This window comes from Desarmillaria tabescens, assembly GCF_030435595.1.
Source record: "Desarmillaria tabescens strain CCBAS 213 chromosome Unknown EV420scaffold_10, whole genome shotgun sequence".
Classification (NCBI taxonomy): Eukaryota; Fungi; Basidiomycota; class Agaricomycetes; order Agaricales; family Physalacriaceae; genus Desarmillaria; species Desarmillaria tabescens.
The window spans coordinates 840759-867766 of NW_026848309.1; the positions used below are offsets into that span (position 1 = coordinate 840759).

At 48.6% G+C, this 27008-nt stretch overlaps 9 protein-coding genes across 9 annotated transcripts; 4 read left to right on the forward strand and 5 right to left on the reverse strand.

Annotated features, from left to right (window-relative positions):
- The first annotated feature begins 512 nt into the window (after positions 1–512).
- Positions 513–2216, forward strand: EV420DRAFT_134655 (uncharacterized protein). The gene is made up of 4 exons (XM_060468962.1): positions 513–1195; positions 1244–1360; positions 1408–1740; positions 1789–2216. Exons 1-4 carry the CDS (start codon positions 764–766, stop codon positions 2089–2091), a joined length of 1185 nt encoding a protein of 394 aa, XP_060333618.1. The 5' UTR covers positions 513–763; the 3' UTR covers positions 2092–2216.
- Positions 2167–2869, forward strand: EV420DRAFT_1640182 (uncharacterized protein; the record flags this gene model as incomplete). Its single annotated transcript, XM_060477069.1, has 4 exons — positions 2167–2331; positions 2390–2420; positions 2473–2669; positions 2729–2869. 4 exons carry the CDS (start codon positions 2167–2169, stop codon positions 2867–2869), a joined length of 534 nt encoding a protein of 177 aa, XP_060333619.1.
- Positions 2870–3708: 839 nt separating this feature from the next.
- EV420DRAFT_1477599 (uncharacterized protein) lies at positions 3709–4362 on the reverse strand (the record flags this gene model as incomplete). Its single annotated transcript, XM_060469434.1, has 1 exon — positions 3709–4362. The coding sequence occupies one exon, from the start codon at positions 4360–4362 to the stop codon at positions 3709–3711; it is 654 nt and encodes a 217-aa protein (XP_060333620.1).
- Positions 4363–4726: 364 nt separating this feature from the next.
- On the reverse strand, positions 4727–6461 carry EV420DRAFT_1477600 (ABC-type Fe3+ transport system; the record flags this gene model as incomplete). Its single annotated transcript, XM_060469435.1, has 7 exons — positions 4727–5002; positions 5097–5215; positions 5266–5627; positions 5677–5829; positions 5887–5960; positions 6017–6127; positions 6183–6461. The coding sequence occupies 7 exons, from the start codon at positions 6459–6461 to the stop codon at positions 4727–4729; spliced, it is 1374 nt and encodes a 457-aa protein (XP_060333621.1).
- A 585-nt stretch (positions 6462–7046) lies between these two features.
- EV420DRAFT_1762062 (armadillo-type protein) lies at positions 7047–10842 on the reverse strand (the record flags this gene model as incomplete). The annotated part of the gene is made up of 9 exons (XM_060480686.1): positions 7047–7325; positions 7378–7422; positions 7488–7969; positions 8018–8205; positions 8231–8881; positions 8931–9724; positions 9893–10139; positions 10198–10700; positions 10756–10842. 8 exons carry the CDS (start codon positions 10840–10842, stop codon positions 7384–7386), a joined length of 2991 nt encoding a protein of 996 aa, XP_060333622.1. The 3' UTR covers positions 7047–7325; positions 7378–7383.
- A 548-nt stretch (positions 10843–11390) lies between these two features.
- EV420DRAFT_1527786 (cytochrome P450) lies at positions 11391–13746 on the forward strand. Its single transcript, XM_060472469.1, has 12 exons — positions 11391–11504; positions 11558–11616; positions 11679–11801; positions 11856–12111; positions 12175–12250; positions 12307–12548; positions 12605–12671; positions 12721–12759; positions 12816–12954; positions 13009–13286; positions 13343–13390; positions 13442–13746. Exons 4-12 carry the CDS (start codon positions 11856–11858, stop codon positions 13620–13622), a joined length of 1326 nt encoding a protein of 441 aa, XP_060333623.1. The 5' UTR covers positions 11391–11504; positions 11558–11616; positions 11679–11801; the 3' UTR covers positions 13623–13746.
- Positions 13738–16021, reverse strand: EV420DRAFT_1527790 (eukaryotic polypeptide chain release factor 3). The gene is made up of 7 exons (XM_060472470.1): positions 15493–16021; positions 14806–15439; positions 14311–14752; positions 14193–14262; positions 14045–14143; positions 13968–13990; positions 13738–13919 (listed from the first exon to the last, which is right to left on the reverse strand). Exons 1-7 carry the CDS (start codon positions 15875–15877, stop codon positions 13851–13853), a joined length of 1722 nt encoding a protein of 573 aa, XP_060333624.1. The 5' UTR covers positions 15878–16021; the 3' UTR covers positions 13738–13850.
- A 48-nt stretch (positions 16022–16069) lies between these two features.
- On the forward strand, positions 16070–20138 carry EV420DRAFT_1527793 (uncharacterized protein). The gene is made up of 11 exons (XM_060472471.1): positions 16070–16299; positions 16352–16433; positions 16490–16729; positions 16781–16957; positions 17016–17516; positions 17567–17844; positions 17898–17953; positions 18004–19605; positions 19658–19828; positions 19878–19904; positions 19956–20138. The coding sequence occupies exons 1-11, from the start codon at positions 16172–16174 to the stop codon at positions 20021–20023; spliced, it is 3330 nt and encodes a 1109-aa protein (XP_060333625.1). The 5' UTR covers positions 16070–16171; the 3' UTR covers positions 20024–20138.
- A 171-nt stretch (positions 20139–20309) lies between these two features.
- On the reverse strand, positions 20310–26566 carry EV420DRAFT_1527794 (uncharacterized protein). Its single transcript, XM_060472472.1, has 20 exons — positions 25758–26566; positions 25552–25704; positions 25224–25497; positions 24987–25171; positions 24423–24933; positions 24244–24365; positions 23998–24194; positions 23623–23942; positions 23117–23574; positions 22965–23070; positions 22723–22911; positions 22496–22669; positions 22340–22445; positions 21973–22285; positions 21636–21919; positions 21390–21587; positions 21046–21336; positions 20852–20993; positions 20676–20802; positions 20310–20624 (listed from the first exon to the last, which is right to left on the reverse strand). Exons 1-20 carry the CDS (start codon positions 26501–26503, stop codon positions 20484–20486), a joined length of 5037 nt encoding a protein of 1678 aa, XP_060333626.1. The 5' UTR covers positions 26504–26566; the 3' UTR covers positions 20310–20483.
- Positions 26567–27008: the final 442 nt, after the last annotated feature.

Below are 27008 nucleotides of genomic sequence, written 5' to 3' on the forward strand. Positions count from 1 at the left end.
TCTCTTGCTGTGACGCAGCGTTCCTTACAAACACTCACACCGTTTATGGGCACATCGACTACAAGCACTTCGGTGCCATCAAAAGGAGATGAACCCGGCGAAATATACTAAATATGCTGCAGATGCGAGTAGAAGAGAGTCCTCTTCTTCATCGGGGGTGATAGATAATGACTCGGCAGGGAGAAGGATGGAAGTACGGACTGAGTCGACGGCTTCTGGAAAATAAAATTCGAGGGAGACCGCCAACCGCCATGTTTCCCAATAAGGGTGGCCCGTGGCATGTGACAGTGCCCTGCCCTGCCGTTCCAGTTTTCCAGTTTTCCCTACCAATACAACAGTCTTCCCTACCCGGTGTTACGATGTGCCCTGCTGCCTACGATGTAACTCTGCTGTGACTCTGAGCTTTGCTGATAATTCGGATAATTCAGGCCTCGCAATAGAAGCATTCCCGATTATCTAGCCCTGCTTCGTCATGTGATTGTGGCTGCAGCCTTCTCACTGTCAGGCTTAAATCTGAATCCTCAACTATCATGGGCAAGACCACAGGGAGCATTGAAAAGAGTGCGCAACAGTCTTTTCATCACAGTCGCATGATGGCAGGGTCAAATCGTGCATAGGTACACAAAAGGAGACCTTGGACGGCAAGAACATAGCCGGATCGCGATACAGCTTGCTTCTTTGACAACTCAGACTACGTCGCTGACGGCCAGCCAGCCTCTACCAGTCAGCATGTGATCCTAGCTGCACTTTGAGCCTTAATCCCATGGACCCGACACCTCTCTCCCCAGGCGCTCGAATCCGATCCTGTCTCCAGCAGCTCGAGGACGCTCTCAAAGACCTCATGGAAATAGATCCAGCTGCCACTCCTGGAACCGTGAAAAAACGCGATGATCTCATCAAAGAAATTCTCGAACGCATGAGCCAGATGACAGCGATGAATATTCTCTCTCGTCGCCATCCCACTCCCACTCCTCAGCCCGGTAGTCCCGCTACACCTCAGGCTGCTACTGTAGATCCTGTCATCGCTCGTTTTCAATCCCTCCTCCCCAAATTCGATGCGAAAACATTCCCGCCACTCACAGCGCAAAACTTGAAATACAGGCTTACAACCCCCAATAATGGCAATTATGCCACAGCAGAGGATGTCGCGTTCGAGACTCTCTTTCGGGGATATAGTGACACCACTCACAACTGGGTATGTCACCTCTTACCTCGCCTTTCTCTTGCTCATACTCCCTTCAAGACCATTGTCCTCTCATCCATGATAGAGACACGCAACAAATGGGGTGAAGTTTGTAAGAAAACTCAGGGAATACGTACACTTGACACAGAGGTTGAGCGTATTGTAGCCATCGACAAGGTAAGCTATCATCGTCATCTCCGACCACCTTAATAACGTTCCCGCAGTTCCTTGATGCCCAGATCTCTGTAGGATGCAGCGAGATGTACATCAACTTTGTCATTCGCGGCATCGAAACCATTCGCTATGTCAAAATTTGGGACGCTGAACCAAATGACGACCGACCAGGAGAACGCAAATGGAAAATCGACTATCTAAAGGACACCTTTCGGAGCGAAAATCCAGTGGTCGTACGCACCCTCAATGAAGCACTCGAAGCAGGCGACGAACCAGAAATCAACAGAGCAAAAAAAGCTTACAAGACCAGACTGGACGCTCATAGGAAGAAGCATCAGCGAAAGATGGAGATGCGCCGCCCACTTGCGATCCTCTATGACTATGCAAGTCCCTTTTTTCATACCTAAATGCTAAAAGCTGACCATGACTAGTTTGGTGCCGCCGTTTTTCTTGAACCGACATGGGATGTAGTGGACAAGAGCCAGAAGAGACCGAGGAGCAAGATGTTCACTTCATTGCTGACACATCTTTGCACCCATCTACCAGAGGAGAATGGGATTCCTATCCCTGCGCGGCGCTACGAGGCAAATGAGAACGCGCTGAGGGAAATTTTGACGGTTTTTGCTCCGGAGACTCTAAATTACGTGCAAGACTTTTTGAACGAATTTTCTCCAGTACGTCACGCACGCAGGACGAGGACGCTGGGAGCGATGAATAGTGTAAATAGTTCATGACGTCACGCGTCTTGTCGCAATGATATAAATACCATGCCCCTGGTCCCCGTCGGTTCTTCCTTCCATCCTTCCACCATGCCCCTCCTCGGAGCCATCAAGTCTCGGGAAGAGAGGTACGAGGAGGCTCAGCAGAATCCCCTGCTCTTGGCACTCGAACAGGCCACCCTCGACAAAGAGCCGTTCTTCAAGAAGCTTTCCAACAGCACGCGCATGCAAGAGCGCAGGCTTGCTCAGCGATGGGTCGAATACTATGTTCTCTAAGTCAGAAAGGGAAATACGTGGGATATTACCGAGGAAGATCGTTGAAGGTATTGCGCTACCCCCAAGACGTGTGTTGTAGTCCTTTTCACCGCATATATGCACTCATCCCGTCACTTTCAGAGGCTTTCATCGGTTTCGCTTCATATCTTGCCATCAACACTCAGGGTCGCCTGAGTTCACAGTATGCAGCCAAGAAGACCATCAAGAGCTACATGAACGGCATTTTCGGATTGTTTCGTCGCAACGCTCTCCTCAAGGTCCCAAACGACTACCACCAGCAGTGCTTTGCCTTTCTCGACTCTGCCGACTTGGAGAGAGTTGTTCCACTTGTGACACGCATGCGAGATAAACACATTGCTAGCACACGATCCTGCAGGACCCTATGTCCGCTCAGAGAAGAGAGGATTTGTCTGCAGAAGAATTGCTAAGACTATTCAACGAACGGCTGCAGCCCGGCCCATGGAATGACTCAAAGGACGAACCACCGCCGGGGTACCATGAAAGACAGACTACGTGAACGGGGCTGTATGTCTGCAGCCATCCGACGGATGTTCTACCCAAAGTATTTGCCTTCTATAGCGATGGGTTGGGGTTCCCACAGATTACAACTCTAACATACTCTAGGAAATAAGATCCGCCATTATATTGTATATCCAAAAAATTAGTAGCTAGACGGATGCAGGAGGCAGTTGACGAATTGGGGGAGGGGAAATAGAAGACGTCTACAGATAAACAAATCTACGACCTCATATTAGACCTTCAGCTTACCCATGCGATATAATCCAGGGAAAAGCTCTTGGAGATCCGCCACCATTGACCACCGGAGTCTTACTGATACCGACACGACCGAGGAGAAGCGCTCGCATAATAAGTGATCGAGTGTATGGAACATGGGGGAACAATGTTTGGGAATGTCTTTAGCGCTTCCTGGGTACGCGTCTGATACACGAATCATTAATGTTGACAAGGATGATAATCTCGACACGGCAGGGTCGGAGAACGAGTCTACAAGCCACGAGAGCCATCCAGACAAATCTTGGCCACTATGGAGGCGTAGGATTTGGATGGAGTGGGTATCAATAAATTTAAAGAGCATATCTGTCCGCATCTGTGAGCAGTATTCAACGATTCTGATAATTTAGAATTCACCATCAAGTGCCCCTTCTATTTCAACTTCTCGGAGGGTAAGACGGTTGATATCTAACAGATCGGGGAGCGCATTGTCTGCTCGACGATGAGTACCGTCTTTTCCTTGGAGCCCGTACGAGGAAAACACTGAAAGCGAACGGAGGACGAGACACGTCCAGTGGTGAATTCTCTTGTACAAAGATATTCAATAGTGATAGTGATGTTGTCTCATCGACGGCTATACTGAGATTGTAGGAGAGTAACGGCTTTTGTGACATCTCCGCAATATCGCGTCGTAGAAGGCGGGCTTTTGCCATTGGGGGGGATACGATCGATAACGAAGGAAATAGAGTCAAGTTTCAAGGACTTGATCTTTGTGGCATCAAGGAGTGAGAAGAGGTCGTCGTACTGCATGAAGCGCACGTTGGTAAGATCCAACACGTCTATCGCGCCATGCCTCAACGTTGCAACGATTGCTTTCGAAGCAGGAGGGTATACCCACAAGTCGAAATTGAGGTCGAAGGAAAGGTGATGAAGGCGGGGAAGGAGAGGAAGGAGATCACATATTAGGCTGGCTTGCCTTGAAGGCGGGGAATACGTTGATGTGATGATGGTCAGGTGGCGTAGGCGCCGGGAAAGATGGGGGTTGCCGCGGAGGAATTCAACGCGTTTAGAGGATGAGACAATGCCACCACGGGCTGCCAGTGGACCTATGTCAAGCACCATAGAGTAGAAGAGCTGTGATCTTGATACTTCGACCCAGGATTGACAAACGAGGCTGCACGACGAAAGCGTCTTCAAGTCATTCTGCATCCCCAACTGTTCGTGGATGAGATGAATGATCTCCAGAGGGAGAGGAGATGACCGTAACGCCATCTTCATAGTCGGAGTCAGGCAAAACGGAGGCCAATTTTGACATAGTCAGGATAGTCAGGTTTTTATAAATGCTATTGGGCGCTTAAAGAAGTCCGGATTGATCGCCTGCAGCTGTGCATGAACACGATGCACACTCAGCGCTCAGTAGTGAAGACTATACCATTCAGAATCACAGTGATCTGACAGATGTCCATGGAATGGTATACTCGAGGGGCTGCGTTTGATGGAATAGAGGTGTATGTAAGAGGATTTCACCCCCGCTGTAGTAAAGGTTCCAGCCGCCAATAAAGCAGTCTTCTACAGCCAGCCATGATATAGTCTATCCGGCGATTAGCGGAACATGCAGACCACGATTTCAATTGAAGAACACTTACATAGAAGCTGTGTGCACCCGAACTGGTAGAGAACCTGGCAGATTGGCGCCCACAGGCCACGGCGTTCGAAATTCGAATCTATTCGAACAGGTCTTCGGGATTTGTCTGAGCACGTGCAACGGCTCATCGTCCCGGAGTCCCGGCTTGCCATCCAACCACCATCGTATTTTCTCGCTACACAGCATATATCCAACGAAACTCAATAGTTTTGCCTGGATCTTCCGCTCAATACTACTGCCGGAGAGTACGAACTTCCGACCCTTGTTGACTACCTATTGTAAGTAACAGCTATATGTATGGATTAAAGTGCGCTAGAAACTGAGATGCTTCGCTTGTACATTATAGATCGTCTATAAGAGGGCTCACGCCTTGTGCAGTACCAATCAACTGCTCGAACTGCAGACGATATCGTTCCACCAAATCCCGATCTACCATGAATTTCTCAAAGGCAGCTGGTTCCAACGACCCCCCATATTCCGACAAAGCTGAAAGGAGAAATTCAGCTTAGTTATTAATGAATTTTGACCGAACTCACGCTTCAGCCCGGCCTGTTGCCCGATATCGTTGCGCACGCTCCATCCTCCCGATGACGATTGATGTTCCTCCGAGAGGAGCCAATTGAGGTAGAGTTTTGCAGCATTAGGGTGTTCTGCTGTCCGGAATATTGCTGCCCTTTGGGACCATATGCTCACCAGGCTGAAATCGCTTTCGGGAAACTGCTGATAAACTCCAGAGCTTCCGTTGCTGAAACCAGAGCCTGTAGAGAATGTGACAGCATGCTCCGAGCCAGAGAGGAGAATCGCCCTGGGAGTGGCAGTTCCGCGGACCCAGCGAATGTCCTGAGCAATGAATCTGTAGATAGCGTCCCAACCATGCGCTTGCACAATTTTGTAGAATCTGGAGAACAAGTTAGACGTAGCTCTAGGATACGGGTATGTTCGCGTACTGAAAAAGAACCGCGTCGTTGTCATTGGGGTATGTTGACACAATTTTCCCCTTCCATTTGCAGTCGAGGTAGTCAAGGAATTCCGTGGGTGCCTCTGAGATGTTGGTTTTAGCAGTGGCGAAGTTATTGGAGAACAAAATGTAGGCGATGGGTCTGTGCCAGCAGGTTTTCCATTAAGAAATAGGATACGCGCTGCTTCCAGGAACTTACACGTAGTAGGCGCCATCTGCGTCCTTAATGTCGTCCGGAATCTGATCCCACCCGGCAGGTTTATATGGGAGGAGCTTCAAGGAAATTTATTCAATACTATAATTCAGTCAGCTTGGGAAAGGATACCTACGTGACCTTCATCTTTCCACCGGATGAAATCGTGGAGGGTTTGCAGATGGGCGACGTCAGTACCTGCCTTTCCGGTCTGATTCAGAGAGCGGTCGATGACGCCGTCGTGATACTGTGGACACAGGGAACTTGTCAGACCCATTCAGCTGAAGAAGGGGAAAGGGTACCTTCGACAAATCAACGGTTATCGAAATGTTCATCTTTGGGAACCTTTGCTGGAACGCTGAGATAGTAGAGTTCTGTTGATATGCCTCGTCTCCGCCGGCCTTTACGATCAATTGGCCTCCTTCAGCTATGGCAAGCTCGTACAGCTCATCCAAGCTACGTGACTCGGCTTTCAGACTATGACCATGACCATAATCAGGACAGCGAGTCTTGACGGTTGCAGCGGACGCGACGGAGAAGGACACCAACGTTGTAGTGAGGAGAAGGGGACGGAAACGCATGCTGAATTGCCTGTGTCGATCACCGTAGAGCAGGTGAGCTAGAGCAATGCATTCTCAGATAGGTGAATGAAGCACTTATACTGAACGCCAAGTAAGTGCGGCCCAGCTAGCTTATCGCTGACATTGCTCAGAATGTACTGTCAGCAACGTCAACAAGTTTACTAAGTTTTGCGCCGTATTTATGCGACACGGGCGCCGTCAACATCGATGATGTAGTATGGGTAGATGGTACCTGCTAAGGAAACAAACGGATGAAATGGGCGCATGCTGCTTGCCAGTGAGCTGGCATTTTGAACATGAGAAGGGAAACAGAATACCCACGGCGGCCATAAATGTACAGAAAAATGAGGCGAGTTCTAAAATATGACCAAGCAGTCGGGCGTGTGGTGCGAACCGAATGCGAGCAGTCGCAGGAAGATGCGCCGTATGCTCCGGGCCTTTATTTTAGGCCGCGCCACCTTCTCAAAAATTTCCGTGAAACATCCTTGTCGACGTAACAAAGCCATGTCGGTGTAAAATGGCCTTGTCTTGGTCTTGTCCCGCCCTCTTCCGAAATGTAATGCTTTCCAGTAACATGTACTTATATCCGTCTATCTCCACACGTGTACTGGGTAAAAGTACGAAAGTTCAACGTAAGTATCTGTTAAGTGTAACAAAAGTATGCTCAGGCACAGCAGTCCTTGATCCACTGGGGCTTTTACCCTTAGGACCTGGGTATGACGTTGACGGATTCTCCAGGCGGTGATACCCAAATTGGGACACCCAGCGGTCAGCCGGGCCGCCACAGAACGGCGCTAACGAAGATTGACAAATCTCCTTGAAAACATTCCAACACCAATATTAGCAAGTCAAGCATCTCCACCTCTGTCAATTGTTATTTAAGTATGAAAAGAGGGGGGGAAAGCTAGGCGCTCACCTCACTCTATCCCTCGGTGAATTCATACGTCTCCCTGTTCCGGAGCTATAAAAACAGGAATAATTGTACAGTTATAAAATAGTATTCCAAAGAAGAAACTATCGAACCACCTCCACAAATGCCTCTTCCAATTGTTGCAGTTGCTCTCCGACCTCTCTTGCCATAACTCTAACAACCCCATCTCCGTCAGTCGCAGCGAGATACCCAAGCGTTACTTTGGCTCTCCTCAGGACACCCGCCTGCCATAACCGCCTTTCATACCCGACATCCTCATCGTTATAGACAGCCTTAGTTGCTTCCCTCACAAGGACACCCAAGAACCTCACTGCCGCCCGTCTCATCGGCGGAAATTTACTATCGGCCTTGGTGGGATTCTCATCCATACTTTTCTCTCTATCCTCTTCCTCCGTCTGTACACTTTCCAATTGAAGCAGATCAACCATTCCGCCCACAAGATCTTGAAAGTATGATGCAAGTGCTAAAGCATGTGTGGCGGCGCACTCGCCCAGTAAACTAATAGCTGATGTACGCAGCGTCGTAGGTATTTCACGCATACGGACGACGTGCAGAAGGGTTGGCACGATGATGTCCACTACGCGACTGTCAGTAACAAGGAGATAAGGAAAATTAGAGGACTAACCATACGCGCCCAACGCGCTACCGCAGCGTCTTATGACCATACCCAAGGCCTCCCCGATCCTGACCCTTGTGTCCACCTCGCCACGACTCCACACATACCCTCCGGATGTTCCTTTAGCGTAGTCACCGACTATCCCTCGGAGGACTTCTCTGCTCCCATCTCCCGCCCTCGACCATCCCAGCCAGACCCTGCACTCCGTTCAGATACACATACGAGTCTTCGTCTTGTAGTGCTTGCAAGAAGATTGCCAGCACTGCTGGTATCAACGCCTCTTCCATCTTCCCTCCCTTCGCCAGTTCTCGGAGAAGCAATAGTCCATGAGCACGTACAGGTAGGATGGGATCCTGTAGGAGTTTGAGTGCACGCTGATACGTCTCTCGCGCCTCCTCAGCGTCGTCTTTCGTTTTGCCTTTACTGGGAACGGCAGTAGACGTAGATGCAAGTCGAGCAGTCATAACCATCCTGGCTTCCCTAGCAATCGGCTTGATCCCCTCTGGTCCGTCTTTCGCGAGAGGTTCGAGAAGCTCGAAAATCTCGTTTAAGACGGGTTCCGTTCGTGCTGAAAGAGTCGGGTTTGACTCAAATATTGACAACAGAAGATTGATGCTTGTTTCTGTCATCTCGTCGTACTCCGGGGTGTCCTCGTCGTCGCTGTCTTCTTTCCCAAGGTCTTCTTGAGTGTGTATAAACTTTAGAGGATCTTTTGTTTCTTCAAGAACTGCGAAGTTTGACTGAACGCGCGCCTCCAAGGCATGCTTTACAAACACCAAAATATGGCCCGGATCCTTTAATATATTCTCCTTCCCATCTCCATCAGACATTTTCATTTGGATCTGCATGATGAGTTGCAGGTATAGCAACGTCCTATGCGATAATACGTCAGGGCTTGCAACAGCGGATATCAGCTGCTTACCTCATTGGGCCATCGTTTGCTCGAGAATCCCTATATGCCTCCAGAAGTCTAACAAACAACTCTCCGCTGACGTCTCTTCTGTCGAGTTTTTTCAAGAATGAAACGAACCGTCGTGGATCCGGGTATAGATCCATGATGTTGGCATCCGGATCAAGTTCTCCTGCTTGCTCAGCCTTTTCAAGATCTTCTGGAGTGAACATCGCAAGCCCCAAATTTTTTTCTTTGCCGACTTGGTAGATCAGTCCTTCCAAATCCACCTTCCAACCAATCTCGCCACCTTCGTTCTGTACAATGCTCCAAATGATCCGCGTTCCCTCCTCCTTCTCAACAACGCGACCCCATGTTTCTAGCATACCGCGAACAGTTTCACGAGTAGTGGGGTCCGAAGTGCGAACATGTTCCAGATGCTCCAGCAGAGAGTAAAGAGAAGGTATAACTGGGGAAAGTAGTGTGGCGATGAGCGTTGGCACTGGATCGGTGTTCGTTATGAGAGTAGATAGGGCGGTCAACGCTGTGTTAGGGCTTAATTCCGACGAAGAGACGCTAGGACCGGGCTGTGAAGGTGGATTGATGGGCTGTATTAAGCCCGTTGGTTCGTCGGAGAGTGTGGACACGTGCAACAAAGAGCCGTGAAGTAAGGGCATGATAATACCTCTTGCAATTTCATGGTGTGAAGAGGACCCATCCGTCGCTAGCATCCTAGAGATGGTAAAAGCTGCCGCGCGCTTATAGGACGCAGGTGCTTCATGGTAGAGAAGCGCAAGAATGCGCGGCACAGTGGCACTATAGTAGTCCTGAACCTTCAACGTTAGTTTATTGGACAATCTCACCGAACATCAGGAACATAAGAGCACCGTGAATGGTGTTAGGACCTTGCTATCCAGCCATTGTAGTGATATTTATCAATGGCTTGCATTCACACTGCACTGAGCTAGCACTGATTTTTGGTATCAAATGCTCACCTTCGGCTCCATTCCTTTCGGCACTGCCGTCAGGACCTTTGCTACATGCTCGAGTTTGTCCAGACGTACTTCTTCTCCGGCCTCCTCGGAGTCTCCGAATACGGCGGCGCATAATCCGTTCACGCCTTGTGTACGCATCACTTGCTTACTGAGAAGCACGGAACAGGTACGTTGAGCAAATGCTGGCCCAAGGGAGAGAGATGAAATGACGCCTCCAAGGGCAGTGATACTTTGCGATGGATGTAAACTGGAAGATTGATTAAAGGTCAGCATTTTGCTTTAATTCTAGAAATTCGCACACGCACATGGACAAAAGACGAATAACTAAAGGCCGGATGCCATCAAGAGGTAATATGTATTCTGTTGCCAAAGATTTTGGAAGCCACCCAAGCACTATCGCGGGCTTCAAAATGTCCGTAACATGCCTATTCAGCACTGTCGTAGTAATCAGCGTTTGTGGTAGGCGACTTTGCAGACCAGAAGGAAACAGGAGGGCGAAAATCTCATTGATCAGCTGGCAGAGGTGCTCGTAGTCTTTCAATGTATGTTCAACGGCGATTTGAACCTTTTTCGATGACGAGGGTGTGGGTAATGCGACGATGATATTTGATAAGAGCGGTTCCACGCCCCATTTAAACACAATGGAAAGGAGAGTGCGTAATTGGGCTATATCGCGTGTCCCAATGAGCGGAACGTCTTCTTCACCATCCTGTCCATCTATTATTCGCTGAACGCATCCGACGACAGAAAGCGCCTCCTCCGCTGTCACCTGTTTGATCTCTTCCACCGAAGCATTATCATCAGGATTCTGTGGTTGCCCCAGGTGGTCATAGTATTGGTCAAGGCGGCTTCGTAGAGTAGACCAGTAAACTTGACGATGGTGATGGTGATGATGGAGATTCGAGAAGGAAGGCGCCGGCTTGGATGTGATGTTGAAGGTCCTTGGACATGGACAAGAAAAGTTCGGCAAGTCGGACCGGTATGTACCACTGTTGTACTTTCCCACGTTGTACCCAGACCCATCGACCCGGATGACCGAGCCATTCAAAGAATGGCCTTTCACTTTCACCTCCCACGGACACACGCAAATGGATCCTCGACATTTAAAAGGTCAACCATATCTATGTGTGAGAGTGTGCTCTTGCATCGTTTCTCTCCAATGTTTCCGATGGACTTACCTTGGACTTATTAGTAACCCTCTTACTCATGTTCCATCTTGTCAGCCACCGATCCAAGACGCGCATCGAATATACACCCTAGCTGTTACTGTGGTGTTTTTCTCCAATTGCCAGGCTTGGAATGATCTCGATCTGACGCCAAGCCTAAGCCCTGTGAACGCAGTCAGGCTTTAAAACGCTTCCTTCGTATAAATAACGGTAACAACTAATTGCCACTCAGTGATGACACCCCTCGAACTGTCCGTTGTTCTTGCTCTCTTGGTATTCCTCTATCTGATCCCCCGTTCCGCTCGAAACTCTGTGTCTGACGTGCGCGGCCCAACCTCCAAGTCCTTCCTCTATGGTATCGTCCATCAATTTGTGTCTCTGAACAAAAGGTCTTAAGGTCGGTTGGAGCTGTTTACCCTGAGCTTCTAGCTGGACAAGCTGGAGAAGTATGTCATTTCTGTCTCTATAGAATGGACAATGCACTGATGTGTTTCTGGAGGTTGATTTTAAATGGCAAGAACTATATGGAGATGTTGTCTGAGTCCGAGCATTCTCACGGTGCGAGTAGAAATTCGCCTCTTACCACTGTCTGTCTATAAAATATTCATGTCGTTTTCCAGGAAGACAAGCTGTTAATATCAGATCCCAAAGCTATCAATATATGTATCACACAACCAGGTACAAGTTCTCCAAGCCATCTGGCAGAAAGGAAATGATCGCTCCTCTTATGAGAGAAAGCGACGGTATGTTAAATAACGCGATCGTGTCGTTTCTATCTAAGTTAGTTTGCGATACAGATGCCAGCCACCCGAAACATAGGAAGGCTATGGAGCCTACTTTCGGTATATCGAAAATTAGGGCTTTCGTTCCTACTTTCTTCTCGTGTGGAGGTAAAGTACGTATATTTTCCTCATTTCAGATTATCCAAGACAAAGGCTGTACGGAAAGTTGGTATCAAATGGCAGGATATAATTTCCATGTCAGGTGGCGACTCGGCGGTCATCGACGTTGTTCAATGGATCTCCGGTGTGACCTTGGATGTCGTTGGCCAAGGCGAACTCAAATTCTTATCTCAATGAGACAAACGTTCTGACCATCGCCAACGCTCACTCTCAGCCATCTTCGATATCGATTTAGGACTGTTTGAGGGCGAGGAGAGGCATCCTTTGGCGGAAGCATATGCCAACACTTTGTGAGCAACTGACATTACTTCCAGGATGCGACCCGATAGGCTCATGTACACATCAGTTTCAAGGAATTCTCGGCCCCAAAACCAGATAGCGCTAAATCTCTTGTGCTTGCCTTTTGTCTTGTTGAGCGCCTTCCCAAGGCGATCATACGGCTCGTCGTCAACCACTCGCCTGCTCCTCGGTTTGCACAAATACAATACTCTGGCCAAGTAATCGGTCAGATAACGAAGAAAATGTTGAACGAACGATACGATTCCCTTGGTTCTGGAAGAGATGGTAAAGACATCGTTAGTCTATTGGGTTTGGTTCTTTTTGCTCTCGGGAATAATGCTCGTTCTCATCTTGAATGTCTGAAGTGAAAGCAAATACTTCAACTGATGAGAAGATGCGCCTTAACGAATCAGAAGTCCAGAGTTTTATGAAGTGAGTTGGCTAATTCAAGGCCCAGCAACGGTGCTAACTGATTTATCAGTGGCTTGCTTTTCGCAGGACACGAAACCTCAGCAAACACGTACGTTTCCCGTAAATATTTGTCGTTTGAGAAATGTTTGATGTGTGATTGGTTAGTTTGTCTTGGATTATTTATGAGTTGGTGAGGTGCCAACATAGGCTCCGGGCGGAAATCCCAGTCACATTAGCTGCCCGAGGTCGCGACCTGTCTACATCAGATTTGGATGCTATGCCATACTTGGGAGCAGTCATAAAGGTCAGTATCCAATGATTTGATCGTTGTGACTGTTGCTCAAAGCGCAAGTCTTAGGAAGCCCTTCGATATCATCCGATCGCGTATCACAACGTCAGGATATCCACCCGGGACGATGTTATTCCTTTGAGCAAACCTATAACGACAGCATCTGGCAAAGTTCTCAACGAACTTCCCATAGCAAAAGGGACCTACATCATCAGCTCGGCTGTGGCATATAACCGAAATAAGGATATCTTCGGCCCTGATGCAGATCTCTACCACCCTGATCGCTGGTTAAAGGCAAAACCCAAAACGCGCTCGGATGCTCCATCCATTGGCTTGATCGGTAACCTGTACGTGTAGTACTCAAGCATCCTTAGTATGACGCGTTTTGACATTTTTATTTTAGCTTCACGTTTGGCGGCGGGCCTCAATCATGTATTGGATGGCGCTTTGCGTACGTGTTACTTTCTATTATCTTGGTTTACCCTTACGACTACGCATTTAGGGTTCATGAGATGCAGGTCTTACTCATCGAGCTAATGGACAACTTTGAGTTTTACCCTACCGACGTCATTCCTCGAATTCGCAGAGAGGCTTGTCGAGTAATGGTGCCAACGATTGAGGGAGAGGTGCAGAAGGGTGCTCAAATGCCCATCCGTGTGAAGGTCGCGTCCCGGAATGCTTGACACGATCATAATCTATATTTTCAAACACAGCGTTGTAGAATGTTAGGATTTGTAACAACTTTCCTCTAAGGAGGATCGCAGGTCAATGTCGAATAGGTCTTTGCTCAATTGAGTAGTGTCGATGATAGCACTTCTAGCACTTGAGGCATGGCGGCCATTTCACCGTGGAGGCCAATTCTGCTACATATTTCAATACAGGAGACTATGGACACATTTTATATAACTTCTTTAAGTAACAGTAAGACTTGATACGCCTTCTGTCACTTCTTCGACGGGTCCTTCTACTAGCTTGGTAATCTACAAGGCAAGTCAGTATTAGAAAATAAAACAGACGGACACACATGCCTTCCCGATAGCGATGGTCCTCCCTAGGTAGAACAAGCACTCAGAATAAGCGTAGAGATAAAAGTGAATATACTGACCTTCATCTCGGAGTGTGAATCGCCCAAGCTGAGGGTAATCTACGAACCGTTCTACACAGACTGGTAGTGTCGTTTCTATCAGAGCTACGATTTTCTGGCCTTTGAAAGATATGAGCAGACGATTAACTTTAAAAAGAATCTAGAGGACCTCTCTTGGCAAATTGTGGCGGCTTTTTAGACTTGCGACCTGTGCTTTTGTCGAAATAGTGCAACAGTTGCTAAAAAAGAACGATTAGTACCATTCATATCGATTCGCAGCAACTTACAGTTAACACAACTTCTTCTGCCAAAGTGTGAATGTGCATGACAGCCGAATATCCAGCGCAAATGATACTCTTGTGCTCTAGAATCGCCAATTGTGCCTCAAACTGCCTAACTGCGTGGATGGGTTTCTGCGGACTTGTGAGCACGAATCCGGGAGAAATATCTTCGTCATCGACACCGCGCAGACGGATGCGGACGTTGTCACCGCAGAAAGCAGAGTTTACTTCGTCTTCCATTTCGTTGTAGATGGCTGAAACTTCGACGACGTCTTTGTTAGGCATGAGGGTTAGGGTATCTCCCTTGCGGATGTGACCTGATTCGACTTTTCCGACGACGACGGTTCCAAGCTCTTTGTATTTTTCAGAGATGGGCATCATAAGGGGGGCGTTAATCTTGCGGTCAACCATGGGCATGTTATCTAGGTATTGTATGAAGGACGGTCCTCTATCAGGATGATCAGTAAATCTGGCAAGGAAAACTTTTCGAAATTGACTCACGTCCACCAAGGGCACGTACTCTTGGGCACAGGATCCTTGAGATTGACACCGGTGTATGCGGAAACGGGAATGAAAGTTATGTCGGTCTTCGGATTAAAGCCTGCCGCCCTGACAAAAGGCGTCAGTTTGTCCTTAATTTCATCGAACCTCCCTTTGTCCCATTGGACTGTCGTGTCGTCCATTTTATTGATGGCAATAACAAGCTTCGTCACACCGACAGTCTTGACCAACATGATGTGCTCTCTCGTCTGTCCTCCTTTCTCAAAACCAGTCTCGAATTCTCCCTTTCGGGCGGATATTACCAAAATAGCGATATCAGCTTGGGCAGCGCCGGAAATCATAGATGGTACGAAGGTCTTGTGGCCTGGTGCATCAAGAATGGTGTATCGACGGATCTCCGTCTCGAAGTATGCACGGCCAACTTCGACGGTCTTTCCTTTAGCACGCTCCTGAGGCGTGGAATCGAGAGCCCAGCTGAGATACCACGTTTCTCGACCAGCATCCTTCGCTTCCCTCTCATATTTCTCCATCGTCCGCTTGTCGACCATGCCGGTCATGAACAAGAGATTTCCACCCATAGTACTCTTACCAGCATCGACATGTCCAATGAAAACGATGTTTAGATGCTCTTTAACTGATTGAACAAATTTTATCGGTCATATCACTAAGAAAATGGTTTTCACACACCTGAGCCGTATAGATCATCAAGGACAGTCTGATCGGCGACGGCCTTCACCTCCTGGGCTATGGCATTGGTGTCAGTCTTGGCCTTTTCGAGGGTGAACGTCTTGGATGGAGGAGGAGGGTCGTTTTTGGGCTTTGGTGTCTGTGGTGGTGTTTCTTTGGGCTTCTCTTGGGTTCGTTTCGCAGCTGTCGGTGCTGGGGAAGGAGAAGGGGAAGGAGAAGGTCTAGATCCGCCAATATTTAAAGATATGGTGGGCGGTGGACGCGGCGCTTCGAGCTGCTCTGGGCGCTCCACTGGCGGAGGTGGGGGCGGCTGCTGTACAGGCGGTGGGACACCAAAGGCCCTTCCTGGAACGAATTCGAAGGCACCGGCGTTGAGTTTGCTCATGATTATCGTCGTAGAGTGCGTCAGAGACAGAAATACAGGAAGGAAGATGAGTAGACGAGGACAAGAGGTAAACAAGGATATATCAGCCGGCTCCGAATTTTAGGCCAGACTCAGTTGTTGAATAAAAATGACTCTAAGAAAAAGTTTCACACATCATTGGATAAAAATTGCTTTACTAGCTAATTGCAGTGACTGGTAGTAGTAGTACGGCCAGTACGGCGCTACGGGTCATATATTTGGTGATGGCAGCGGTGGTATCCCAATCGGGAGGCTCGACTCTCACATCATCACTTCATGGCCAACGACCTCGACAAGTACCTCGCGGTGCTCAAGGCCGCCTACGATTATACGCCTCAGTCCGACGACGAGATAGAAATAAAGGAAGACCAGATTCTCTTTCTCAAGGAGCGGGTCGACGACGAGTCAGTGTTTGGGCCATTCGCATTCACAGCTTGCTTACTCGTTTCGCGTTAGTTGGTGGAAGGTCAAGGTCAAAGGCACATCCCAGGACGACGATAGCCCCGTTGGCCTTGTTCCGGCTGCATATGTTGAACAGGTATGCCCCATTACAGTCCGACCGATATTGGGTCCCTGTCTGATTACACCTAACAGGCCGACCATACATCGGTCGTAAAGGCCGTGTACGACTACACCGCTGCCGCTCCCGGTGAAGTGTCCATGACAGAAGATGAGATTTTGCTCGTGTTTGATACAGAGGATGAGTGGCTTCTCGTGCAAAGCAAGACCGGTGACAAGGCCGGATACGTCCCTGCCAACTATGTCGAAGCATGCAGCGAGGATGCAGAGGAAGAAGAACCTGCGGCACCCCAGCAAATCATAGTTCCCCCATCGGTGTGTCAGAGACTTGTTTCGGGATATTCTACGTTATAACCCGCTATCTAGCCTCCACGGCCCGTCAGCACATACGTCGACCCTGCCGACAGAGTTGCATCGACAAAGGTGACGGCGGACGACATCCAAACCTGGTCGGTGTCTGAGGTCGATAAGAAAGGGAAGAAGATGAAAGGTACTTTGGGCATCGGGAACGGCGCCGTGTTCTTTGCTAGTGAAACCAGCAAGGTACGGTCAAACATAACATCTCATTATTCGCCCTCATTCTACTCTCACACGATTGCAGGCTGCGGTACAGAAGTGGCAAACCGGTCATATTGTCAACATAAGTACAGAAAAGTCCAAACACGTCCACTTCGATGTGGAAGGGCCGAATCCAACAAGCCTTCATTTCAGTGTTGGGTCAAGAGATAATACGGAGGCTATAGTAGCGAAACTTGAATCTTCCAGAGCTCTTGCTGTAGAACCTCCTCAGGATCCGGAGGAACCTGAACCCGAACCTGAACCAGTTGTCGAGGAACCGCCCAAGAAGCCTTCGGTGCATTTTTCGAACCACTCTCCTGTCATTATTCCACCGCGCCCAAGTGAACCTTCTGATGACGAACAAGAAACGGAGGCCCAGGGATCAGCAGGTGTTGCTTTGTATGATTTCACAGCTGCTGGAGACGACGAGCTGTCTGTCAAAGAGGGAGAACAACTCACAATTGTAGAGATGGATGAAGAAGACTGGTGGAAATGTCGTAATGCAAAAAACCAAGAAGGCATGGTTCCATCATCATACTTAGAAGTGCGTTGTCGCTCTCTGCACAGTTTGAAGCGATCTCAACCATTAAGTAGCTCACCTCAAAGAGTGGCCCATCCCCGCCACGTTCGCGTTCTCCAGAACCGGAGCCTGGGGAGGAAGATGATACAGAAGCTCGTGAGGCAGAGGAGCGTGCCGCTGCTGAGGCTGCTGCTGCTGCTGCCGCCGCCGCGCAGGCAGAAGTACGTGCCAAACGCGAAGAAGAAAAGAAGAAAGAAGAGGCGCGAAGACGAGCTCGAATAGCAGCAGAGCAGGCTGATGCGAAACGAAAAGAACGACAGGCATCTCGTACAGCGTCTACACCACCTCCTTCGTAAGTCATATTGCATCACTTGTACCTTCCAGGCTCATGTGGCTTTGCTCTAGCAAACCGAGTACTGACAGCTCAAGTAGTTCAAGTAGACCGTCAGCAGACCTGGGTCGTAAGTGTTCCAGATTTACATTACTTCTCAGCTGCTATACAAGATTACAGGTCCCCCTGCAGACCGCGTTCGTGTTTGGCACGACCGGACTGGACAGTTCCGCGTCGACGCTGCTTTCGTGGGCATGAACAACGGCAAATTACGATTACATAAACTGAATGGAGTTATTGTCGAGGTGCCATCGGAAAAGATGTCTCACGAGGATATGCGCTACGTCGACAAACTGACCAGCAAGAAATCCAGACCACCAGCCAACCACAAGGTGTCCGAAGACGACATTCCTATTGGTGTACAGTATCCGAATGCTGCCAACGGCAAAGTAGCGCGTGCGCCTCAAGGACCAAAGAAACCGACAGTTGATTGGTTCAAGTTCTTCCTGGACGCTGGCTGCGATATGGACGATTGCACTCGTTATTCTACTTCATTTGAGCGAGAGAGGATGGACGAGGCCGTGTTGCTTGATACGTCTGAAGCAACGTTACGTTCTTTGGGTCTTCGAGAAGGCGATATCATCCGAGTCATGAAGGCCGTTGAAAAGCGCAAAGGCAAGACTAACGGAGAGGGCGATCAGGTGCGCAGCGACGAGGAGATGGCCAAGCAACTTCATGCAGAGATTAATGGTACTAAACCTGCTCCAAATATTTTCACTGGACCTGGTGGTGCATTGAAGACGCAGGTACGACGCGGGAGACCGCAGCCCAGCAAGAGTCTCCCACCTGCTACGGTTGATCTAAAGTCAATTGGTAGCGTTGTGGGTAACATTACGGGAGTGGAACGAACAGCTTCACCACAGCTTCTCAGTCCTGCTTCCGGCACTGCGGTGCAACCTCCTCCGCGGGCAAGTTCGGCAGCACCGGTTGTCAGCGGTTTTGATGACGATGCATGGACAAATAGGCCTAGTTCAACGAAGCCATTGACTCCTGCTAGTCCAGCTGCCGCGGTACGAGCGCCTTCGGCACCACCTCCTACTACTACAGCTACCCCTGCAGCGCCCGCAAACCCTCCTTCTACCTCACAGCCCCCTGTCACAGCTACATCTACTGGTCATGGTCTCGCCAAGACAACTGAGTCTGATATCTTTGATCAGCTGTCGCGTTTGAGCGAGTTGAGGAAGAATACACCTGCACCTCAATCCACTCCTACACCACCCGCTACTGTTGCATCTCCCACGAGCTACCGTTCAGGTTTGGGCATGGGGTCATCTCCTGCGCCAATAGGACAACATCTACAGAATCAGCAATCTGGAATGTTGCCTCAGGTGACACCACCACCTGCACAACCTTACAATGGTCCTCGAGGTCCATTTGCTCCTGTCCCTGCTAATCATGGCCTGTTGCAACCTCTTATACCCACACAAACGGGGTTCAATAGCTTCATTCCTACACGTTCTACCGGCGCTGCCGTATCTCCGTTCGGGAATAACTCCTCATCACCATCTTTCTTGACATCTCAGCCGACGGGATTCCCTGCCCAGCAGCCACAAATAATGTCGCAGCCAACTGGGTTCCCTGTTACTCAGCCTATGATGTCGCAGCCGACAGGATTCCCTGGTGTTCAACAGCCAAATCAGCCTCAACTCACAGGTATGCCCTTCGGCGGATTTAATGGTGGTAGCCCCTTCTCAAATGGAGGCATGGGTACTGTTATGTCGAGTACGTGTAATGACTTCCTTTCTGATGCCTCCGCTGACTGCTATCGATCCAGATCCAACAGGTATGAACCCTGGCTTCGGCCAATTTGGTAATGGAATGTCTTCGCCGCCACCAGTACCTCCACTACCGAATAACAACAACACGAACAACACCAATCCAGCCAATATTTTCGCGCAAATGAAATCCGGTACTTTTGCTCAGGATAACGAACCGCGATCTGCAGGTACGTTACCATATAAATACACCGTTTCCGACTCTCATTTTGGGAACAGCCGCATACGACGCTCTTCGAACAAACCGTGCGTGTCTTTTTGATACTTCTGGTATCTTGACTGACGTTTAAGGTTTAGCGATCCAAGCACAGCCAACTGGCTGGGGCAATTTTGGAAGTTCTCCATACGTGGGATACCAACGGTGACAGTAACTTACGATTTTGGATCGAGTGGATGGAAATGTGCATTCTTAGTGATCGCTAACGTTTTAGTAATTCGACAAATATATAACATATATTCAGTTTGGACTTGTGAAACCACAAGCAAGCGAGGTGCTGCACATTTATTATCAACGCAATGGAGCAGAAATAGGGCTAGCCAGCAGACAATTACAGACGTGTGAAGCACGAGCACATCAGCTTTTCCTCTCATCTTTCTGATTTTCAGTTTGAAAATGTGAACTTGAGCTGGGCGAGCCATTTAGATTCTTTGGCTTTGAGATTCAGTGAATATCTATTTGACAATTCTGTAGAATTCCTCTATAGATAAGCATAGCTGAGACCAAGGTATGAACGGTCCCATGTCCATTTTTTAACGTAGAGCAGAAGGAAACATGAATTATCCGTGGCCACCAAATACACTGAATAAATACGATACAACCAGATATTACGATGAGACCTCTATTATTCCGTGAGCGTATCCTACCCGTAAAAAATACGTTTTTAACGATATCCGAACCTCGGGAGCCAAATCACGGCCAAGGAGCTCTGTGACCACTGGATATACGGCAGGAAGGTACACAGCGAACTAGAACAACAAACATGAGAAGAAATCCACGGCAGACACAATGAAACTCACTGTCTTATCATCAAATCGGCAGAAGCCATCCATAATTTCGGCGACGACCGGGGTCCATGCAACAATATTTTTGCCTTGCGTATCCGCACGCAGCTTATTGTAGTCCTGGATGACTCCTATAGAAAGACTGTTCTGGCGTCAGTACGATGCTTCGTAGACAACGATGCAGCACGCACGGAAGCAGACGTTCATCGACCTTATCACGATACCGTTGGTGTTCAGGACGTGGGTCAAAGAACATCCGCAAAAGAATATGGGCAAGTGTGGATGCACTACTTGACTCTTGTTTCAAGAGATTAGGCAAGTGTTTCATGAATCCTATTGAAGGCAGTCAGATACTGAGCAACAAACACCGGCAATCATTACTAACCAACTTTCCATAGACCGGTACGAAGTTCCTTGTCTTCGTTGAAGGACCTCGCAAATTGATAACTCTGTCCGAGGACCTGGACAAGGGGAAGCAATTGATTTGGGGGTATCGTCATATAAACCTTCTCATTGCGCAGCAAATCATTGGTGGTTTCGATGAGTAGCAACTGCAAAACACATTTGACAATGATTTGTTTGAATATCCGTCGACGTTCAGCTGCGGTCTGTCCTTGTCGAGGAGAGTCACCATTAGGTGAAAGCGGAGCAGGCAAAATTGCCGCGCCGTTGGACTCTGATATCAGGAGAATTTGAGTAAATACAGAGGGAACTCAGGAAGCGGCTTACCTTCGCTAACATCCGGACTGGGGGATTCGATTTCCACGCGTAGGCTATCATCAAAGAGTTGATGAGGTGTTGTCGTCATGAACAGTTTGACGAAGGTGCTTGTAATACGCTCCCAACGGGCGGCACTTAATTTTTCTACATTATTTTCGACGAGTTGCTGCAGGCAGGACGTGCCAATGTGTGCAAGAGTATCATTCTCTGCCTAGAATGAGCATTGACATTGATGAACTGGAATCAGGGTCATACCTTGGCAGATACAAATGCAAAGTAGGTCCAAGAGACCATCGAGGGATCTTTCTAGTGTGTCGAAGTAGAACGTAAAGAGATCGATCACGTCTCGAAGTGCTTGTATCATGGTCGACGAAAGCCAGACACTCATGTCCTCCTGAGTACTGAATCGGGAGAGATCGTGACTAGACTTGAGAACCGAAAATATGGGGAAAATAAGGTCTTTGGTAACACTATCCCAGAAGCTCTCTGGAAACGAGGATCCATAGGTTTTAAGAGCAGTGAATAACGAATCGAGTGCTCTAAAACATCAAATGAATCAAGAAAACGTTGAAACTGAAAGGGAAAAACGCACAATCGCCGAACTTCCAGGTCTTCGCCGTTCATGATTATGTCATAGAATGCAAATAGAACGGGATACCAGTACTTCACCATGTTATCATCCATAGTTGAAGACGTCCATCCACATTCTGGAGATTCGAGCATGACGGGTATCACACCTCGAAGCATTGCGATGGCAAGTAAGCTGATTTTCTGGTATTTGCTCACCTTGCAGAACTCGGTGATACAGACTACCAAGTCTGCGAATGCGCCGTAACGGACTATGGCTGGGAAATGTTCTTTATTCAAACGAGTGACAATCTCGAAAGCAGAATTGGCAATGCGTTCTGATGAGCGGATGAGATACTATGCAGATACAATATATAAGAGACTTGACGCACCCGTGAGAACCTTTGAAGCAGCTTGGAAGACGCTGAACATTGTTCGCCAACCAGATCGCATATTCTGCACACGGGCTTGAATCATTTGCTGCAGGCATTGGAGAACCTACGAAGAGCGGTCAGGAGGCTTATCATTCTTTCTTTGAAAGCAGGTACCATGTCCCGAGCTTCAGGGTTCGGATTGTGGATCATGGTATGCTCGAATGGTTTCAAAAAGTCCTTCTGAAACTTGAAATGGGGCAATTCTTCCTTCTCCAAAAATCGCATCGCAAGTTGCCGCAGGGCGTCAAGTGCAAAGAAGCCAACATGGGGATTATCGTGACAACAAACCTAAGCAGCTTGAGATTCAGTTTGAAGACAGTTACAAAGCAAAGGAGACTGACTTTATTGAAGTGCTCTCCTAGGATTTCCCAAAGATTTGACCACTCAAGACGGATACGATTCATGTTGTAGTAAGAGATCTCTACTAGTTTTTGAAGACTGAACAATCGGGGATGCTGAGAAAGTCCCGACGACTGTATCTCTTCCCATGAAACATCGCTCAAGGCTTGCACAAAGTCAACAATCGCGGTCTAAAAGATGACATGAGCGCTGAGTCACGGCATTGGAGAGTTTAAAAACGAACGCCGGACAAGAAATGACTCAACGAAAAGACCATGTCCGTCGCTACAGTGATGTGCGTTGAGCGACTTTCGTTGGCTAGTTCCTCGGTTGGAGGCTTCTTTATTTTCCTGCGGGGAGTTAATAGTCTCCAGTGAAATGCGATATGGAACACACCCTTTACGCCCGCCATCCACATCAACGCCTCCACTTATGAGTTGCATATGCTCGAGCTGGCTGACACATGTTAAGACCTCGTGCCAAGAGCCTTTCAAGTTGTTTCCATCTGTTACGGCGACGTCAAGAAGAGTTTTGATAGCCTCCATGTTTTTCGCTTTCATTTCGCCCAAGTTGTTGAGGAACGTGAACTTTGCGAGCGTCGTCACGAAAGCGTTGCGCTCCAACTCCAAGTCGAAAAAGCATACGATCCGGATCGCACTCTTAAAACCATCAAGGCATAGCTCGACGATCTCCAAATCATCTGTGTCTTGAAGGGGTCCAGATAATCCCGCCAAAAAGGCAATCCAGGCGACTTCAAACATAGGGCGGACATGGACGAAATGTGAGGCGCTGAAGAACTGGTCAGCCGATCTGGAGCCTTTGCGCTGAGTACGCATCATGGTTCGGAATAGCGCCTATTGAACAGTTCAGCATTGTTATCGTTCAATATTGGTAAGACATACCTCTGTCTTGTTCGCCATACCACTGGTCTGCAATACGTATGCCTCTTTTTGCAGGTCCCTGCCGACGTTGGCGAGAGCATTGGCAAGGCCCGGTCCGGCAGGAAGCGGCCCGGCGGGTTCTACCTCATCCTTCATTCTTATCTCGTTCGACACAATTTCATCATATATTTCTGACATGAAATCGTCGGGGAGATTGTTGCCATCGTTGATACCTCGGTTGTTCTTAATGAACTCGGCTTTGGTCATTCGTTTCTTAACTTGAGGATTGTGGGCATCCGTGTTCAACAGGATGACGGAATAGGCAAGAACATATGCAGCATCTATATATTGATATATTGGTCAGATTCTTTTCGCTCCTGAAGCTGAAGCACTTACCGGCATTGGCAAAGGGTGTTTGCGTGTTGCTGGCGATAAACCTGTTCGCGAACTTGAGCATGTACCTGTCAATCTTCTGTGCCTCGCCGGGAAGACGGAATTTCTGCAGGAATAACCTCAGTGCATCGACGAAAAGTGAACCGGAGAAGTCTAGACTATCGACGAAGGCATGCATGATATCGATATTTTCTTGGTCCCTGATCCACTGTTAGAACATAAGTCAATGAAACAAAAGAGTAAACTTACCCCTCTCCCAAGTATTCGCCAATCATCGCCTTGCTCAGGCCATCAGTACTCAAAAGGAAGGAAGCGATATTCCGAGGATCCTTGCTTGGAATAAACCCTGTCTCAATCAAGAATTGCACACCCTATACGTGATGACTCGTCAACTAAATGGGTAAGAGTGCAGTGGCAGCTTAACTTACGCGTTTAGGCTTAAAGTTAAACTTCTTTATTCCCTCAAGCAAGGTAGTCTTCTTTTGCTTCGCGCTCTCGAATTTGGTTGGATCATCTCCGAGATCGGGGGTATGTTGCCTGAAAATTTCCGTACTTGAGTTGACGCCTGACAACTTATCTAGGGAAGTATCTGGGGTCAACGAGTCCCGTCTAATGTTCTCCCCAGGCTGTGAACGCGAAGGAGCGTCAACGCTCTCCCCATCAGCCATCTTTCCGGAAGTAGTACCCCAAGCAACCAAGGATCTCAAAACGGTCACAAGGCATTCCAAGCCCTGTCGTCTGAGCTGCGTCTCAGATAACCCTAGCGTTGCGGTATCCATGGAGCCGGGTACGGAGGCGACGGAAGTACTGAGAGACGGTCCCAGAACGTTACTATGGGACTTAGCAGCTGGTTGAGTCGCCGGGCTCGGAGGTTCATTCCCTTTCTGATGACTTGATGTTGACTGCGTAGTGCATATTTTCGATATAATGTTCATGAGACTGTAACAAAATGTTCAATGGTGAGCTATCTCGAGAAAAAGCGAACGACTGACTGTTCATATATGTTGTCCGCTGCTTCACTATCGCAATCATAATTGAGATAAATCTCCACGAGGGCCTGAGGATCTTGAGACAAGCGGGAAAGCAGGCCTAATATCACCGCTTTCTGCTTCAACGTAGATGTTCTCATTTCGAGGATGGGGATGAAAATTTCGTGAAGAAGGACCTCAATTTCTTTCTGGGATGAAAGATGAACACCCACGCGTAGAATGAAGACGTGACGATTTTACCTTGAGCTTTGTTCTCATTCCAGAGAGAACACGCCAGAATATTTCGACACTGAGATCGAAAACCTGTGGTACCGGGCTGACAGCATTGCGACTCAGACTGAGGCAGATATACTGGTTCACGGCCTGAACGAAGGATGTTGCGTCATGGGATGTGTTCGAATATATGATGGAAGCGGGATCAACGAAGAGCGCCATGTGAGAATTGAGAACGGTTAGGACAAGATGTAGAGAAAGAAGTTTGGACCGCATAGCGTGTGACTTGAGGTCGCGTTCACTGCAACGGGAAAATCAGCCACAACGGAGTTTCTCGTATATGGAAGCTACTAACCTTTCGTTGTTGAGTGGTTTCATGGTTAGTTTACATAGAGCCCGGAATACCAAGAAGGCGTCTTTGATGAACAGGTCATTTAGTGTCATTTCTGAATGCAAATGGTGTTCATCCTCCGGTAGGACATCCATGTGAGGTCCTTCAATGCCATTGCTGCTGAGATAGTAAGAGTCATCCTCATTAGGTGAGCCGGACAGAAAACCGACCTTACGGAGTTTGTTCCGCCTTCAAGGTCTCCGTTGCCGTTAGTGGCCGGTGCGGCGTCATCGCCGTTGATAGAGGGCTGCTGAAGAGGCAGAGACGCAGACGAGTCGGACACGGGCGGTCCTGTGGATGAACCACGCTCGCTTCCGCCATTAACCAACGAAGTGCCAGCGAGAGAAGCTCTTCTAGAAAATGAAGACACGCTAGAAGAAGACGCATATGTACCGGAATCTCGTTGCGCCCCAACCTTACATCGGGTAAATACATGGTGGGTCATTTGGGTAAGGCCTCCTTGCGCAACCATTTGGTTTACTGGGTCCGTACTCAGCAGGAAGATATTGTAGACTGTACGGACCGCCTTGAGTAAAGCCGAATGATGAACCAATATCGTTGGTGATAACACGAGAGCCAGCAAAGCTTTGACAATTTGCAGTGATACAGTTTCGGGTGTCGTTTCGGAATGGCATGAAGTTATGGTATGAACGACAAGGTCAACGAGGGATGGAGGGTTAATGTCGACTTGCGAAGCCCCTCCAGTACTTTGTCGGGGGTGCAAACCAGGAGAACCGGGTGGCGACATGAAATGAGCAGAAGGGGGAATAGATTCTGCAAAGAAAGAATAGGATATGAGTTTGGAGATGCAATCCAAACTCGCGATCATTAATTTCTCCGTCCGCGTCTCGCAAGCTAGTCGCAGAGGCTCAAAGATCTCTCGAGGACGGTCTCCACCCTGCTCCGAACGAATCATTTCGAGCGCTCGCTGAGTACTCTCGCGAAGAGGAGCAGAGCGTTTAGCGTCTTTGGACGCTGCAATAGTCTCTAAGGCGGAGGAAATCAGGACAACAGATACGGTATGCCCTTTCGAGATGGTGAGCGAGCGACGATGAGTAGATTCCGACGGCGACACTGGGGGAGGAAGTGGTTCATGGGGTGCGTCCAGCTCTTGTGCAATGGGTATACTCTGTGGTAGCACGGGTTTGGCGGACTGCGACGGCAGGCGGTTAGACACGGACTCTTCAGATAAGCCAGCCGAGATAGTGTCAATGATATCAGCTCGTTCAGCAGGCCTCTCTGGCACTGGAGCTGGTAGGTCTTCCGGCTGCGCAGAACCTGTATCCTCCGGTTCTGCCTCGTTTGCAGCTTCGACCGGGAACACGTCATTGTCTCCGTTTCCGACATTGGCCTCCTGCACATTATTGTCTATAGGCACCTCTATGGATGTTGGCGTCATTTCATCGGACAGGTCGACAGGT